Here is an 18,399-nt window from a genome sequence, read left to right on the forward strand (position 1 = left end):
TAGCATTTTTTTAAAATTTAAGCCTTTATTATTACAAGGCATGAGAATTCTAAGGCAAATTGTTCACCATGGCATATCGAAATGCCAGTGACGGAATTAAGCAGAATGTAGAGAACATGTTTGTGTTGTCTGTAGCAAGCTCAGTCTATATTGCCACAGCACTTTAACTTACAAGTCTCAACCTTATCATAAACATTAGCACAAATTTAACCATTTGACCTAAACTAAGATTCTTGGGACAGAGACTCTCTTCCTATGTGTTTGCACACCACATAGTACAATAAGGACAGATACCTATGTGGGGGCTGCTAGAGGCCCCCACAATACACAATAGTAACAGTAAGGAACAGGGGCTAACAAATTGCAGTCTCCAAATTCCTTCTCCATATGAGATAATTATAATTAATAACTGTTAAAGCTCTGCAAGAACATTCAGATGCATTTGAACCCTTTTAAAAAACAAAGCAGTAAGTATCAGAACTAGATGTGATTAGGTTATAGAACACCAATTAAATAACAGTGCCCCCTTTAGACTATTTGTAATTTCGCCTAGCTTTCAGTCTGATGTCCACAATGCTACATGTTGGAAAGCACAAGAAATTTGAATGAATTTGATCACTCACATAGGCAGTTATACTTTGAAAACAATGTTTCTTCCAAGAATTACCAATGAAATAATGTTTTAGGACACAATTGAATTTGAAATAGGTAATGTTTTGAATAGATTTTTGAGTTTTATTGAAATCTTACATGAACAAGAAATTGGAAATACAATCACATCAAGGAACAAATTGCCACGGCTTTGACGTTTAAGCCAAACAAATTTTGTAGGGCAGATTTTCAAAAAGGTGTGAAGTAATAACAATTTAAAAACACAGTTAACCTACTTCTAGGAATGCAAAACATACAATCATGTTATTTTCAATACAAGAAATCTTAATTTTTTTGTTTTAATTTCTTAAAACTACTAAGACAAAGCACTAGCTTTTACTTTTATGTACAGCATACTCCTATGTAGTCTACCCAAAATCCAAAAAAGGAAACTGTCCAAAACCAGAGGTTCTGCAAAATCATGATTGAACAGTGTGCCCATCCTGCTTTTAAACTGCTAAAATGAAACCTAAAACAATAAAAGCACTGAAACCCCAAATGGAGTTTGGGAATTCTGCAAGCCCAATAATGTCCAAGTGCGTTTATGAAAAAGGAAAATAAAAGACTCGAATATATACACAATAGAGTGATTTCAGCCCAATACAAATGGCAGCCAATTGCTACTGAAAGATGAAACATTAAGCCAATTTTTTTTTTTTTTTAAAAGGATGTAGCGCTATAGCCAATTCTATGTTGCCAATATCATTCTCAAGCCCTCCTCACTTGTCTACTTCCACTGTTGCCCATAAGTATCCTGATAAAATTCCTGGTTGTCATTATTGTAACCATAGTTACCGGCATAGTCACCACCTTGCTGGAGCGGCTGCTGAGCGATGGGTTGGGAGCCCCAGTTCTGCTGGTTGTTGGTCTGGCGGCGCTTGGAATCAGGTTGGTTGTACCCATCTGCCTTTCTCTTGCCTCCTACGTTGCCCCCACGGTTGCCCCTGGCTCCACGAGCACCACGTCCTCTCTGCTGCTGTGCAGGACCCCCTCTCCCACCCCTGGCTCCTCTTGGTGGTCCCATGGGTGCCCCCCTCTGTGAATAGCCAGCTCTACCTCTTGGTGGTGGTGCTCCCCGCCCCCTAGGTGGTGGTGGAGCACCTCTCCCACCCCTTCCTCCTCCTCTTCCTCTTATAGCATAGCCATCATCATAGCCATAATAGGGATCTTCATAGCCACCACGGTAGTCATGATAGTCGTAACCATAATAATCATCATAATAATCTTCATAGCCATAGTAATCTGGGGGATAGCCATATCCACCTCTCCCTCCACGACCTCTGCCTCTAATAGGAGGTGGCATACGAGGTGGAGGGTAGTAATAATAGTCTTCATACCTAATAAAAAAAGAAACATGCATTAATTTGTCTTGTAAGAGTCTCCTAAACCACCATTACTTTCTGCTTAAATTTAACAATACATGGGCTGGGGAAGGACTGCCTCTGTTAGCTTACGTTCTGTAGCAGCATGAAGTTCTGCTATTTGTACATTACAATACTGCAGAAGTGAAGACTTACGCAGTGCTTCTGGAGGCTTGTCTGGCAGCCTGGCGTTCTTTCCTTTTCTTATCTGGTGGTTTAGCTAACACTATTTCAATTTCTTCCCCCTCTATCTCTTTTCCATTCATTTCATTCATGGCCTGCATGAAAGTCAGAAAAACACATTTAAGTTTACTTCCAAACATCAGAAAATTTTTAAGCCTTTCTAAAAATGTTCACTGGTTCACCAAAAAAGATGCAGTTGAAATTGAAGGGAAAATATAATCAATCCTTTCAGGGATTTCACATTGTAGGATACGCTGAACAAATTAACAGACTTTTCACCCCCAAATTTTAACTTCTGCATCTGTTATGAATTGTTAGGTTACTTGTGCCACTGGAAGTTAAAAACTTCCTTCAACACTCCCATTTTTACACTAGCTATAAAGATGACATGTCAATTCCATTCTAAATCCTTCTATCATTACAACTGAAACATTTGTTTTGATCTCCTTGTCTTTGTATGATAAAGTGAAAAACAAAATAAAATTTTTAAGAGCCCCTCAATAAGAAATCTGATCTCTGCCAAGTCTAGAACTTACTAAAAAAATAAGAAGCAACTGAACTGTACACTGCATAGAGCCAATACTCCTACTTTCTTTAAAAACGAAACATATATTTTGGATAGATGCACAGAAGTAAGTTCTTGACTACAGGTATGAACAGCATGCCCACCAAAAAACCCACAAACATCTATGAAAACCTGATTTGCATGCATATCAGGCATTTGTGCACAAAAAAGTAGTCTTCAGCTAGACCACATGTGCACACTGACTACATTTCAAAGTCTGGTCCTCTCTCTGAAAGGTATATGGTAAAAAGAGGAGCAGAAGGACATTCTGCTAAGAGATCCCCAGGCAAATGCTGCTCATGGGATCCTCCAGGGATGCTCCACAACAAAAAAGAAAAGTGAGCAAGTTGTAACTTCCTGAAGTCACATAGGGTTGGCTGGAAGGTGGGAAAAGGATCCCTGTGAAAGGCAGGACTTGAGGGGATCTTGGACAGTGTTTATTGTGATCTCTCAAACCTCACTTGAAAGAGGAATCCAACATTTTGGAGAAAGAAAATCTTAGTAACTGAAGTAGACGTATAAAAAAACCCTTAAATCTGACTAAATTATTTCCGATCTCAATTGCTCAAATTTTATTCTTGATTTAATATCATTTCACTAATTCTCTTGGGCAGTAATTTCTATAAAACAGAGCTCCCTTTTGCTTGACTCTCTCAACGTATAAACTACAAGGTACAGCTAAACAGGTGTTTTCACAACAAAATTTTTGGTGGACTCAGTACAGCCACCAACTCTTGCTGCTGACAGCGCTGACAAATTTTCCTAAAATATTTAATTAACTTTAGAGAAAGCAAATAAATATGCACATATACATGTCCAAATCATTGCAATTTATTTATGTAGGGGATTTTGTCCTGCTTTGAGCAGGGGGTTGGACTAGATGACCTCCTGAGGTCCCTTTCAACCCTGATATTCTATGATTCTATGATTTTTTTTGCAGAGTCAATAATAAAAATAATGTACAGTTGTATTTTAGAGTGCCCCAGCTGCCTCTCAACCCATCAAACTCTGGTTCCTGCTGCCTCCTTCCACCCTCTTGGGTGCCCCATTGTCCCCTCCAGGCCCCATTCCTCCCTGCCCCCCATCGTCCTGAGCTCCTTTCCACAGCCTCACACCCCAGGCTCAGCCCACTCCTTGCCTCTTGGCCAGGGAACCCAGTAGGACTGGCCCTGCTGATGCCCTGTCCGCAGAGTCCCACAGCTGAAGCCGGGCTGGGGAAAGGGGGTTGCGCATGCCTGAAGCCCACCTCTGGCTGAAATCAAGAGGGGGGGGGGGCTGAAGACCTCTCCCAGAGCCCTCCCGCTAGGCGCTGCAGGGAGGAGCTGCTGCTTTGCCCCCTCCCACACCTGTGCCCAGTAGGCTGTCGTGGCCTCAGGAAAACCTCCTGGTGGCCGCATGCAGCCACAATGGCCACATTTGAGAAATGCTACGCTTTGATGGAGACAAGCTGTATCCTCATCCCCAGGCACTGGTTCAATAGTAAAAAGTTGAGTGCCCGTTCAACAGGCTGTTGCCAAAAGCTACTTATGAGAGAATGAATCTGCAGCCACCATGCACACTGCTCCAGACTCTGGTAGCAGGGCAAGGGCTCAACTGGTTAAATGAGTAAGCTTCTTTCGACCTCCCGTCAATGGGAGAGCATGCAGCCAACAAGAGCCAGAAAATTATTGCTGGGGGAATTATGCATCCCTGTGCAATACAGAATTTGCACAGAATTAATGTTCTGTGCACTATTTCCTGTTTCCCCTCACAGAATTGGGGCTGCAGAGCTGCTGGCAGCCATTAGGGGCCATTGTATTCTGCAGAGCCCAGCTTGCACTGAGTGGAGCACCCAGCCCTATGGGGATGGAGGCTCTGCATGCTCTGGCTGCCTGGATTGATCCTCATCCGCTCAGGGATGGAAGACAGACTGGGAGACCCGGCTCTGGCAAAGAGTGAGGACGGGCAGGGCCGCACCACACCACATCTCCCAGCGGGACAGTAAAATAGCTGAGGGGACTAAGGGCTCTGGGAGGGAGGGCGTGCAAGCGTCTTGGATCAGGGGATGTCCTCCAACTGGAACTGGGTCATCATAAGGATTTCGCTCTCTACTTCTGGGGGAATCTCTCCCCCCCCAAAATCTGTATCATGGACATATGTGTTGACAGATATTTTGAAATAAATTACCAAAATAATTTAAACAGGAGTGATTCTATTGTTATTTTGACAAACAAAATATGCAGAATTTTAAAATGTGTGCAGATTAAAAAAAATTTTTTTTGGTGCAAGATTCCTCCAGGAGTAGTAAATGCTTTTTAAAAAGGAATTTCTGCAACAGCAATGCTTGTTGAACCTTTCTAGCTACTGAAATGATTAGTATAAATTACTGGAGTTTTCCTGTTGCAGGAGCAACATCAAACAGATCCTACACTATATAGAATTAAATGTACACTGCAATGTACCATGAAGTTGAGGGGGAAAAAAAAACATCTTACCAACATACACTTTCTACATATTTTTCACCAAAGGCTAGAGTTAGTGTTTAGCCATCCAAAAGGTAAGAAAACCACAGTCCTACCTTTACTGCCGCCCCTCTATCCTCAAAGTGAACAAAAGCATAATCCTTTAATTTCTTCACTCTTTCCAGCTTTCCAAACTCTGAAAAGGATTTTTCGAGGATTTCTTCTGTCACTGTAGTGGCTAAGTTTCTCACAAACAAAACTTTCACCTAGTGAAGATAAGTATCAGACAAAGATGAAAGTAATTCCAGAACTAAACAGACATCCAAGGGAACAATCGTATTAGCTGACTTCCAATAAACAAACCCATTCCTCCACTATGCTCTACTTCCTAATGACAGATTTCAGTTAAGTCTGAAAATGGGCACTGAGTTTTCCAAAAGAAAGCAGGTCATATCCTTTGGGGGTTTTCAGTTTAGTTGTTTTCCTTGCTGGGAACCAGTGTTCCCTCTAAGCTGCACAGCCGCTCGAGAGTCAATCAAGTACTGGGCACTTGATTAGTCGAGCCCCACACAGCTGCTCCCGGGACCCTCCTGCTTGCTATGGCGGGGGGTAAGGGAGGGGGAAGGAGGCCCCCATCCACGTACCCCATCTTCACAGAGCAGGGGAAGAAGAACAGGGCAGCTCAGGAGCGGGACAGAGCTGCTTGTGAGTGTCTCTCTGCTTAAAGAGACAATGCACAGTCTCATACACTTCCCCAGCAGCCAGCGTGCACGCACACACAGTCTCTGTCACTCACCTCCCAATACATACTTGTATTGTTACTTCTTAGTACTTCCTGCAATGCACCTATATTCTCTGTAATTTTATTCTTTCAAAGTGCTGTTATTTTAGTTTTTTGACTGGTCTATGCATTTCATAACTTTATTTCTCTTATGTTTAAAATGTAATTCCTTGTGTAGTGACTTCTAAAATGCCTAACCTGTCCTGGCTGGAGTAATTATCCCTATAGTAACTTTTTAAAAATATATATTATATCTTGGTCTTTTGTTTCCACTGGTGGCGCACATCCACACATTACCTTGATATTGATGCACATAACAAAATTCATTCCGCACACGGATAAAAAAAATTAGAGAGAACGTTGCTGGCAACCAGTGTCATGTGCAAGATCATCAGGGTTTCTGACTGGGAACTCTAGAGTCTGGGGGCACATTCTTCACTCTATTCTGTTTTTTGAATGACACTAAGGTGGTGCAAGAGAAAAGACAGTTATAAAAAAGTAACTTTTTCAAGATGTGTTGCTCATGTCCATTCCGTCGTAGATGTGTGCGCGCTCGCCACATACACATACATCAGTGCCGGAAGTTTTTCCCTCAGTGGTATCTGTAGGGGAACCTTTGAAGTGGTGTGCCTATGCACCAGTATAAGGGGCACCACCGGCTTCCCCCCACCCTACCCTCAGTTCCTTCTTGGTGGAAACTCAGACAGTTGGGAAGGAGGGCAGGTCATGGAATGGACACGAGCAACACATCTCAAAGAACAACAGTAACGAAAGGTAACAGTCTTTTTTTCTTCAAGTGCTTGCTCATGTCCATTCCATTGTAGGTGACTCCCAAGCAGTACCACTAGAGGCAGGTAGGAGTTCATGGACGTGCCGATTGCAACACAGCTCTGCCAAAGCCTGCGTCATCTCTGGCCTGCTGAGTGATAGCGTAATGTGTTGTGAATGTGCATACTGAAGACCACATTGTGGCCCTGCAGATGTCCTGGATAGGGACATGTGCCAGGAAGGCAGCCAAAGACGCCTGAGCCCTAGTCGACTAAGCCTTCACTATCAGTGGAGGCAAAGCCTGCACCAACTCGTTACAAGTATGGATGCAGGTGATGATCCAATTCGAAATCCTCCGATAGGACCCTGGAAGGCCCTTCGTCTTGTCAGCTGAAACAATAAAGAGCTGGGTTGATCTGCGGTAGGGCTTGGTATGCTCCAGATAGAACGCCAGGGCCTGCTGGACATCCAGAGCATGCAGCCACCTCTCCTCATTGATAGAGTGAGGCTTTGGACAGAACACTGGGAGGAAGATATCCTGGTTGACATGGAAATGCGACACCATCTTAGGCAGGAAAGCTGGATGGGGCTGCAGCTAGATCTTGTCTTTGGAGAATACCGTGTGCGGTGGCTCCACAGTGAGGGCTTTGCTCTCAGATACATGCCTTGCCGAGGTAATCGCTACAAGGAATGCAACCTCCCACGACAGATGGGAAAGGGAACAAGAAGCCATGGGCTCAAAGAGGGAACCCGTGAGCCTGGAGAGTACAAGGTTGAGGTCCCAGTGGGGAACCGGATCCCAGATCGGCAGAAAAAGCCATTCAAGGCCCTTCAGGAACCTGATTGACATCTCATGCAAGAATACCACTTTATCCTGGACATGAGGATGGAAGGCCGATATGGCTGCCAAGTGCACCTGGATCGAAGAGAAGGCAAGGCAAGGCCCTGGTGCTTTAAGTGAAGCAGGTAATCCAGGATGGAGTACACAGACGACTGGGTAGGGGAGATGTTGCAGTCAGACACCCAGAAGGAAAAAACCACTTCCACTTTGCCAGGTAAGTCGCTCTGGTGGAGAGCTTTCTGCTTTCCAAGAGAACCTGCTGTACCTGACTGGAGCAGGCCTGTTCCTCCGGATTCAGCCATGCAGCATCCAAGCTGTGAGGTGGAGAGAGGTGAGGTTTGGGTTCAGGAGCTGTTATTCTGTGAGAGTAGGTCCAGGTGGCTGGGCTGTAGCCACAGGGCTGCCACAGTGAGGTCCGTGAGCATGCCAAACCAAAGCTGGCAAGGCCACACCAGGGTGATCATGACGACTCGTGCCTTGCCCCTCTTGGTTTTTGAGAGGACTTTGCTGATAAGTGGATTTGGCAGGAAGGCATACATCAGGTCTCCCAAATATGACAGAAGAAAGGCATCGGAAAGGGAGCCTCTGCCAAGGCCTTGGAGAGAGCAGAACTGATGACACTTTCTGTTCAGTCTGGTGGCAAACAGGTCCACTGAGGGAGCCCCCCACTTCTGGAAAAGCGCCCTGATGACCTACAAGTGGAGTGCCCACTCATGGTGAGAGAAGAACCTGCTGAGGTGATCGTCAGCATGTTTTGGACACTGGGGAGATACGAGGCTTCCACGTGGATCACATGCTGAATGCAGAAGTCCCACAGGTTGAGGGCACCCTGGCAGATAGCCGATGTGCACGCTCCCCCCTGCCTGTTGACACAGAACATTGAGGTCATGTTGTTCATCAAGACCTGCATTACCCGATTGGACAGCTGGGGAAGGAAAACACCGTAGGCTAGATGGATGACCCTGAGCTTCCTGATGTTTATATGTAACGCAAGCACCTCTCAAGACCGTAACTCTTGAGTCTGCAGTGTACCAAGATGTGCTCCCCAATCAAGGTCAGATGCATCCGATATCAGGGAGACCGTGGGTCGTGGATTCTCGTACGGCACTCCTTACAACACCAACCTCGGATCAGTCCACCACTGCAGAGAGGTAAGTACCCTCGGAGGTATGACATGACTTATGAGGAGAGGCTGAGGGAACTGGGATTGTTTAGTCTGCAGAAGAGAAGAACGAGGGGGGATTTGATAGCTGCTTTCAACTACCTGAAAGGGGGTTCCAAAGAGGATGAATCTAGACTGGTCTCTGTGGTACCAGATGACAGAACAAGGAGTAATGGTCTCAAGTTGCAGTGGGGGAGGTTTAGGTTGGATATTAGGAAAAACTTTTTCACTAGGAGGGTGGTGAAGCACTGGAAGGGGTTACCTAGGGAGGCGGTGGAATCTCGTTCCTTAGAGGTTTTTAAGGTCAAGCTTGGCAAAGCCCTGGCTGGGACGATTTAGTTGGGGATTGGTCCTGCTTTGAGCAGGGGGTTGGACTAGATGACCTCTTGAGGTCCCTTCATACCCTGATATTCTATGAGGGACTGATGACCTTTGTCCAGGTGATGTCTGGCCAGAGAGTAGACTGCTGCTAGCCACATCTGAAGGGGGTACTGCCTGAGTCTCGCATGGCGGACAACATATGTGCATGCTTCCATGTGACCCAATAGTCTGAGACAGACCCAGGCCGTGGTGAGCAGATGTGCGGTGATGCTGGCAATTAGATGTCACACTGCCTTGAACCTGGCCTCTGGCAGAAATGCTCTGGCTTGGGTAGAGTCAAGTACCATCCCAATAAACAATCCATTGGACTGGGATTAATTTTGATTTTTGTTCATTTATCAGCAGGCCCACAGCTCGACAAGCAGCTTGCAGCATCTCGACACTGCACTGGACCTGGACCAGGTACGGGCAAATCTGGATACCCCTGACGCCTGAAGTAGGCTACCACCACCGACATGCATTTCATAAACATTCTTGGTGCTGTTTCTAGGCCAAAAGGGAGCACTGAAAATTGGTAGTGGACGGTCCCAAATACGAAACGTAGGAACCATCTGATCATGGAATACCGACATGTGAAAGTAAATGTCTTTCAAATCGAGGGCGGCATACCAGTCTCACGGATCTAGGAAAGGAATGATGGAGGCCAAGGAGACCATGTGAAACTTCCACTTCTTGAGGGTCTGCAGATTGAGGATGGGCCATACACCCCCTTTGGGATTAAAAAATAGGAGTAAAACCCCTTGCCCCTTAAATGTAGCAGGACTTTTTCCATGTCTCCCACTCCCAGAAGGCTCTGTACCTCCTGAGCAAGCAGATGCTCGTGAGAAGAGTCCTGAAGGAGGACGGGGGCGGGGGAGGAGAAAGATAAACTGGAGAGTATATCCCCCTGCTACTGTGCTGAGGACCCACCAGTCAGATGTTAGAGAGGCCCAGGCAGGGAGGAAGGGGAAGAGGCAGTTGGAAAACAGGGGGAGCAGGATCCAGGACAGAGACTGGAAGGTCACCTTCGAGTGTACCCTCAAAATGCCTGCTTCCCACCCGGTTGGTTACAGGTGGAGCTTGAGTGATCAGAGGATGCCAGACGGTGGCCTTCCCGGCACTTGTAGCCCTTTCCCTTTTTGCAAAGAGCTCTTACCAGGGTTGGCTCCTGAACCAATTGGTCTGTGGCAGCTTAAATCACTTCCTCACCGGCCCCGGTACGTTCAGGCCCAGGGTGCACAAGGTAGCCCTCGAGTCTTTCAGGCTGTGCAATTTATTGTCTGTTTGCTCGGAAAACAGTGCCGGGCCATCGAATGGGAGGTCCTGGATGGACTGTTGAACCTCCGTTGAAAGGCCCGACGACTGTAACCAGGACGCCTGCCTCATCAAAATGGCTGAGGCCATGGTTCAGGCCGCAGAATTTGGGGCCGCTTGGAGGGCTACCCTGGCCATCGCCCTCCCTTCATCGAGGATAGCCAGGAGTTCCTTCATGGACTGCCAAACACTAAAGTCATAACGGCCAAGCAAGGTCTGATTGTTCACCACACTCAGCTGGATACTGGGATGTAAAATACATTTTTCTACCAAAGAGATCGAACCTCTTTGCCTCCTTGTTCTTAGGCGTCAATCTCGGTTGACCCTGTCTGTCATGCTCATTGGCTGCCGACACAACCAGTGAGCTTGAAGCAGGGGACGTAGAATTTTTGCTCTGCCCGCTTGAAGATGTGGGTGGAGGTTGTCTACCACAGGGCCTCGTGCACCGTAAATGCCACCCTGGCGGGGGCTGCAGCACCCCATACATCAAATAGGGAGTCCAAGAGCTCTGCTAGCTCCTCGGCTTCCAGCCCCAGATTTGAGGCAACCCTCTTCAGGAGCAACTAGTGAGCCTTTGCTTAGTCCTGGGGAACTGGGTGAGAGGGCCCCCACTATTGCATCATCAGGCAAAGATGATGAGGAAACAGGTACAGGCAACTCCGCCATGGGGGCCTCAGCAGAGACTGGCTGATCCTGGGGAGACCGCTCTGACTCCGGGTCCAAATCAGAGGGTGGGTGGGAGACTGTCGCTGACCATTTGTCAGATGCCACCAAAGCCGACCTATGACCCTGCAATGGTTGGGGAAATCCCCAGGGATTCCAGAGTTGCCAGGGGCCTATGCTGCCACTGGTGGCCCAGCAGAGAATACCAGTGCCTCTGATGGGTGACCCTGGCGAGCGGGGATAATTTCCTCCTCGCTGTCGGAGCCCAAGGAGGGGGGGGGACACATGTCTGGGGAACCAGGATGGTGCGAAGGCTGCCTGTCTATCCCTATCCCGTCGACTCTGGCCCTGGACCTCCACTGAGGACCTGTACAAGGGTGATGGCGCTCGGTGCCATGATCCCAGTGACGGCATTCGGCAGATCAGCAATAGTACTCAGCGATCAATGCCTTACACTTAGCAAGCAATGCCGCTCCATTGAGCGGGAATGTGAGTGAGCAGACCCACGTGTTGGAGACAGTTGATGTGCTTGCAGTGAACTGCACCAGCAATCCAGCGATCAGTGACGGGGCTCCAGGGACCAACATCTCGACTCTCCAGAGCAGTGCTGTGAGCTGGGAGACTGGCTCGGGCACTCCCAGCATCAGGGCTCTGGGGACTGGTACCGCGTCTCTGCGGGTCTGTGCTAGCCGACTGGCTATCACCGCCTTGAGCCTGAGGAACGCTGCCTGGAGTCCAGGGGCAGACCCCGGGAACTCTGGCAGGCAAGCTGACCCGTGTCTGGTGGCGCTGCTCAGGTGAGTGTTGACAGGGCACCCCCTACAGTAAGGAGCAGTGCTGTACTGATAGGGACCACTGAAAGGGTCCCAAGGCAAGTTTACTCCTTGAACGGAGCACCTCTGCGACCAGCATAGGCAGCACCGACAGGGACAGAATGTCCTTTGCGGCCTGAAAAGCCTTGAGCATGGACAGCACCATCAAGTGCTGAGTGCCTCTGCTGCTCCGAAGTTGGAGCCTGACCTCCATCTGGAGGGGAAGAGCTGTCCCTCATGGATCTTTGCTCTCCTCCCCTTTATGGTGTATAAGGTGACGTCCCCTCCCAGCCTCTCTTGCTTTTTAGCTGGTACCAGGGATGGGGAATCGGTGCCGGTCTGAGGATGGTGCCAGTGGCACACTCCGCTCCAAGGCCTCAGGGCTGGGAGTAGAGTCCGATCTGGTTGGCTCTGAGACCCGTGTAAAGGCCAACTCTATAAGGAGCGCTCGGAGATGAATGTCCTGCTTCTTTTTGGTCCGCAATCAGAAGCTCTTGCAAATGCGATACTTGTGGCTAACGTGGGTTTCCCCTAAGCACTTCAAACAGCTTCTCTGGGGATCACTGACTGGCACAGGTTTCTTGCAACAGTCACAAGGTTTGAAGCCCGGGGACCAGGGCATGCCCCGTCCCTGGGTTAAGTCCCATTCGGGACTAACAAACTAACACCTAGTCTACACTAAGGGAACTATAAAACTAAACTATATAAAGAAAGTTCACAACTAGGCAAGGTTGAAAGGGTAAGCTTGCCGAGGCAAGGAGATGTTCCAGCACCATCACTGACGGTAAGGAGGAACTGAGGGTGGAGGGAGCTGGCGGCACCCCTTATACTGGTGCATATGCACGCGCCTTCAGAGGGCGCCAAAGCTGTTCCCCTACGGATACCACTGAGGGAAAAAACTTCTGGCACCGGTGTATGTGGCGAGCACACACACCTACAATGGAATGGACATGAGCAAGCACTCGAAGGAGAACTTGTCTCAAATCCCTTGCTAGGGATTACCAATGGAACAGAACTGGCTCTTATGCTTGCTCCTTCCAACACATGGAGGGGGAACGGCTGGAGTGAGATTCTCAGAACTGTGGTCCAATCACATCTCCCTCATACTCAGTGTGCCCAGGGAAACTGGATGCAGCAGACAATCCAGCCCTCAGAGTGAGTGAGTGAGTACTGCTGACATAAGCCACATGCCTTGGGGTCAATGAGTAATGGGTAGATTCATCTTCCTCCTATCTAACTCTACACTAATGGGAATGGCCTCTCTAGTAGAAGTGCCCTGAACTGTCATACCGGACAGGTACGTTTGATTTCTAGTGCTAGTTATTTTCACTTGAGGGGCTGGAGTACTGGATGAAAGTGCACTCAACTCACAGAAAAGTAAGTCCATCTAACTTTTAGAGATTCTTCAACCAATTGAACAGTGACATCATTCAGAGGCAGCACACCTGCCACCACCAAGGTGTAAATAAAATCATCACAGAATGCAGAGTAGCTCTGCCATCCCTACCTTTGCCATGACTTCTGGATCTGGTTCCTCTACAGGGTCAGCCCATTCCACAGTCACAACATTTCCCCAGACTTTTACTTTCCCACTCATCAACCGACGTCGAGCTTGTGCTGCAGACTTGTGATCTTCATATTCCAGGAAGCAGAATCCCCGGTTCTTCTTCTTATCATCAGGTTGATGATAAAGGATTACATCAACCAAACCCTCTGTAAAACCAACAGCTGGATATAGTTTCATAAAATTTAAGGCCAGAAGGAACCATTAAATTATCTAGGTCTGATCTCCTGTATATCTCAGACAAATTCCACCCAAATACCCCTGCACTGAGCCCAGCAACTTCAGTTAAAACCAAAGCATTTTATTCCTCAGGATACTGAATTGGTATATGCCACATGGAGAAAACAGGAGAAACCGAGGTGCCACCAATGCTTGAGGCCCCAGCAATGACAGGGAATTTATTAGGTGAGGTAAGCGAAAATGAAGATCAATGCTTCAGGGGAAGACCAAAAAACCCACCAAGGTACCTGCCAATCCGACTTGGAGAAGATTCCTTCCCAACCAAAAAAACTGGCAATCGATTAGATCCTGACCATAGGAGCAAGACACCAGCCAGGCATCTAAGACAGAATTTTCTATACCATCTCAAGGGCACTGGCCCACCCTGTCCATCTCTACCCATGGCAGATCTGATGCTTCAGAAGGAGAGAAAAATCCATATTACAATTGGGTATTGGGGGATAAAAAAATCCTTCCTGACCCCTGCAGGCAGCCATCTGAGGCATGAGATCAGATTATATAGTTATCATAATACAGAGCTACAAGTGTTATGAGGATTTTGAGGGAAATGCAGCCAGTCTCATTATCCCCCAAACCCTACAAGGGAAGGGGATGATGAGAGGAATTCACAGATTCCCAAGTCAGATAAGAGACCGCTATGACTATCCAGCCCAACTCCAGCACACAGGCCACAAAACCTCTCCCATAAACTGGATTAAAACATGTATTTCAGGAAGTTCTCTAATCTTAAAGCATACAAGAGTCCACCACCTTATCAGGTAAAGTGTTCCACTATTTGATCACTCGGGCTACTAGGAAACTACAGCATTTCAGGGTTGAATTTGTGCATCTTCAACTTTAGACCCAGGCAGGGTGGATAAAAATCAATTTTTTTTTATTTAAATCTGTTTTTGATAAAATGCTTTTTGTGGGGAAAAAAACTTATCTAAAGATTGTTTTAAATTAAGATCCATGATGAGATATCTTTGAGCTATAATGTAATAGGGATTATAAATTCTAATTCTACAGTATTAGACAATATATGCATGTAATGTTTAGGAAAAGTTTTGTAAATGAGTTCCAATAGTTCACAGATTAGGGACCCAATTTTATGGCATTCCACAGGCTTCTGTATAGATTATTTAGGTTAATCTTTCTGTCTACCCAATGAAACTCAGTGCTCAGTCTAGAAGAGGCCATCAGAGATCCTTAGTTTTGCAGTTCTCAAACTGTGGATGTGTGTCTGCAGAGGTAACATGCTTGTTAACAGCAAAAATGTTTTTAAAAAATATATAGAGGTGAGAAATAACAGACCTCAACTCTACTGTCCCTCTGCAAATTTGTGTACACAGAGTCAATCCCTTACCTCTAAGTGCAAAATTTCAAAGAGTTCAATGAATCGAAGATTGTTGGGGGCAGAATAGATCTGGACATGAAGAAGTCTGGAGATAAGTGTGAGAGGCGAGGGACACATGCTTGTTTTGTTAAAAAATTATATGTTTGCTGTTGAAGAAAAAAATCCAGAATTCTTAATGCTGTTGTTTTAGTTAAATAAAATAATTTAAATGTCTGTCTGGTGATGTTCTCCTCCTAATACAGGATGGCAAGAAAATCCTCCAAATAGCAATGTTGAATTGGAGATATTTATGAAGTCACTGAAGTAGATAGGTCACCTCCCAATTACCTTTGGTAAATGAAATAAACAATCATTCATTTTCTGATATATCTGTAAAACTAATCTGAAAAGTCTTCAAAATAAATCACTGTTTAAAAACATAGTGTGTACCTTTTAAAAATGAAACCTATATCTGAGTTGTGAAGAATATGTACACCTCTACCCCGATATAACGCAGTCCTCAGGAGACAAAAAAACAAACAACTCACTGCGTTATAGGTGAGACCATGTTATATCAAACTTGCTTTACCCCCCTCCCCGATCCTTGTTCCCTGACCGCCCCCTCCAGAGACCCCTGTTGCTAATCACCCCCAGGACCCCACCCCCTACCAAACCCCACTGTCCCCTGACTGCTCCAACCCCTATCCATCGCCCCCCTGCCCTCTGACAGGAACCCACTGGCAGCGGTGGGAAGCAGAACAGCCCAGGCCCAGCCCGCTCCACTCCACCACCTCCTAGCCATGCGCTTCCCGCTGCCAGTGAGAGCAGGGAGGTTGGGGAAAGGATGCCCCTCCGCACTCACCTGTGGCAGGAAGCAGAGCAACGCGGCCCCAGCCGTGTCGCTGGGGGGGCGGCTGGGGAAAGGTCCTGCACTCACCTGCCCGACAGGAAGTGGAGCCCCACAGCTGGGAGCTAGCAGAGTAGAGCGGGTTGGGGCCATGTTGCTCCGCTTCCTGCCGCAGGTGAGTACAGAGAGGTTGGGGAAAGGATGCCCCCCATACTCACCTGCGGCAGGAAGCGGAGCACTGAGGCTGGGAGCTGGCGGAGTGGAGCAGGTTGGGCTGCTCCGCTTCCGCCGCTGCTGGTGAGTGCGGGGGGATCCCTTCCCCCAAACCCCCTCCCCTGAGCAACACGGCTGGGGCCGAGGCCAGGGAAGCAGAGTGGGGCCCCTGCTAATCCCCTGGGCCACTCTGGGACTGTGGGCCCCCAAAAGTGCCCTCCCACAGCTCCTGGGGGTGGGGAAGCCCCTGACCGCCCCCGAGATCCTCTGCCCCTTATCGAACCCCTTGGCCCGGCACCCTCAGAGCTTTACTGCCAAGTATGAGAACCTGCCTTATATTGGGTCACCTTATATCAAGGAGGTTGGGGAAAGGACACCCTCCGCACTCACCTGTGGCGGGAAGCGAAGCGCCACAGCTGAGAGCTGGTGGAGTGGAGCTTTACTGCCTTGTATGTGAATCTGCCTTATATCGAGGTAGAGGTGTATTAAGGTTATAACAACCAACAAGAATGCACTTTAAGTAGAAAACCATGATTAGAGTCTTCCTGACTAGTGATTTAAATCATGATTTAAATCAAACTGATTTAAATCAAATCCACCCTGCAACCATATGATTTTGTTATGCCTCTATCACCAAGATTAAAAAGCTCTGCATTACCACATCTTTTCCATGTGCAAGTACCCATACAGTGAACAAGCCACCTCTCAACATGTTTCCATCAAGTCTCTGCAGACTCAACAGCTGAACACTGAACTAAGTGCATCCAAGTACCTCTGTAAGACCATCAGATACATGAACACAATTTACCCACACACAAAAGTCAGTTTATCAGAAATTGGAACTAAAAAAACCCAACCCAACCCTACACACCACTCCCATACATCAGATCCACCTTCCTGGATTCTGCACACCAGACCTATTAATTGTTAAAAGTGGATAGGAGGATGGGGCATATGATGTATAGAATATTCCATTTCAGCCCTGAATTGGACATTATTAACAAAACATTTAGTGACAGTTAAGGTTGCAACGTGATGCATCTGACCCATTCAAATCCTTAAAGGAAGAGTCTCCTGCATTCCTTGACACTTCCACGCTGCATTACAGCTCAGCTGGTCACACAATTCAGGAGTCCATAGGACTTTCACTTCCATTCCCCAGCAGATACTGAAAAGCAACATATATCCCAGCTTCCAACCTGTATTCTAACACAGAACTGTGTTGATGCAAAAGTATGACACCACATCTATGCAGTCTGTTAATCTGCCTTAATATTACCTAGGTCATCATTAAGGTTTTGCATTAGAGCAATGGTAGGCAACCTGCGCCCCGGCAGGGTAATCCGCTGACGGGCCGCGCGACAGTTTGTTTACATTGACCGTCTGGAAGGCACAGCTGCCCACAGTTCCCAGTGGCCATGATTCGCCATTCCCGGCCAATAGGAGCTGCAGGAAGTGGCACGCGCTGGCTGTCAGTTCCTGCGGTTTCCATTAGCCGGGAACAGCGAACCGTGGCCACTAGGAGCTGCGGGCGGCCGAGCCTGTGGATGGTCAATGTAAACAAACTGTCTCATTGCCTGCCAGCAGATTACCCTGATGGGCTGCAGGTTGCCCACCACTGCATTAGAGTGTGATAGGGTACATACTTGGCTGGCTGATACAGTTTGGGTCTCAATTCAGGCCAATATCAAGGGTGGGGACATACATGGAAATATAAACAAACAGCAGTTGGTAGAAGTTCATGGTTTTCAGGTCAAGGAAGCTTCCCCTACAATAAAAAGCATCGTGTGGGAGCCTCTCTCAAAATACTTAATCATCCTACTTCTGAAGTCTATGTATTCTGTGTATCAATCCAAGCTGCACCAAACAAACATGAAAAACTCCAATACAATATCAATTTTAGTTTCTACCTTTTGTCTTATATTTTCTTCATTTCTGAAAAAATACTTAACATGCCAATCCCTTCTGTCCCAGAAGAGAATTCAAGGGATCCTTTCCCCATCTCTCTCTTTTTTTTCAGAGTCAGAGGCTGGGCGGGGCAGACTCAACTCTTTTCCTCTCTGCTCCCTGTAGTTCTTATAACTTGGTACCCTAGTAAGGAAGCACTGGGACATTCCCTTCCTGCAGGAGAATTGCAAGAGAGCAATAATTCTGCACCAACTCTCCCTGCATCTTCTCCAGCTTTGTGATGGTGGGTTGCTTTCTCCTCATAACCTCTGCTTATGATTTGGGGGGGGGGGGGAGGGGGGAAAGAAAACAAATGGGGTTAGCACTGGTACCTGACGCAGCTACTCCCACCCCTCACCAACTCCATATTT

The 18,399-nt window shown here is 47.2% G+C and overlaps 1 protein-coding gene across 4 annotated transcripts in view; it reads right to left on the reverse strand.

Moving 5' to 3' along the window:
• Nucleotides 1-712: 712 nt before the first annotated feature.
• Nucleotides 713-18,399, reverse strand: part of HNRNPR (heterogeneous nuclear ribonucleoprotein R) — a 62,240-nt gene continuing 44,553 nt past the window's right edge. For all 4 annotated transcript variants that reach the window (XM_039511615.1, XM_039511616.1, XM_039511618.1 and 1 more), the window contains 4 exons: nucleotides 13,410-13,615; nucleotides 5,318-5,467; nucleotides 2,169-2,290; nucleotides 713-1,988 (listed from right to left, as the gene is read on the reverse strand). In XM_039511615.1, coding sequence (XP_039367549.1) covers nucleotides 1,379-1,988; nucleotides 2,169-2,290; nucleotides 5,318-5,467; nucleotides 13,410-13,615 — 1,088 coding nt within the window. In that variant the 3' untranslated portion in view covers nucleotides 713-1,378. The remainder of the gene's footprint in view (nucleotides 1,989-2,168; nucleotides 2,291-5,317; nucleotides 5,468-13,409; nucleotides 13,616-18,399) is intronic.

The sequence above is a fragment of the Mauremys reevesii genome, linkage group 23 (genome assembly GCF_016161935.1).
Source record: "Mauremys reevesii isolate NIE-2019 linkage group 23, ASM1616193v1, whole genome shotgun sequence".
NCBI classification, from domain to species: Eukaryota; Metazoa; Chordata; order Testudines; family Geoemydidae; genus Mauremys; species Mauremys reevesii.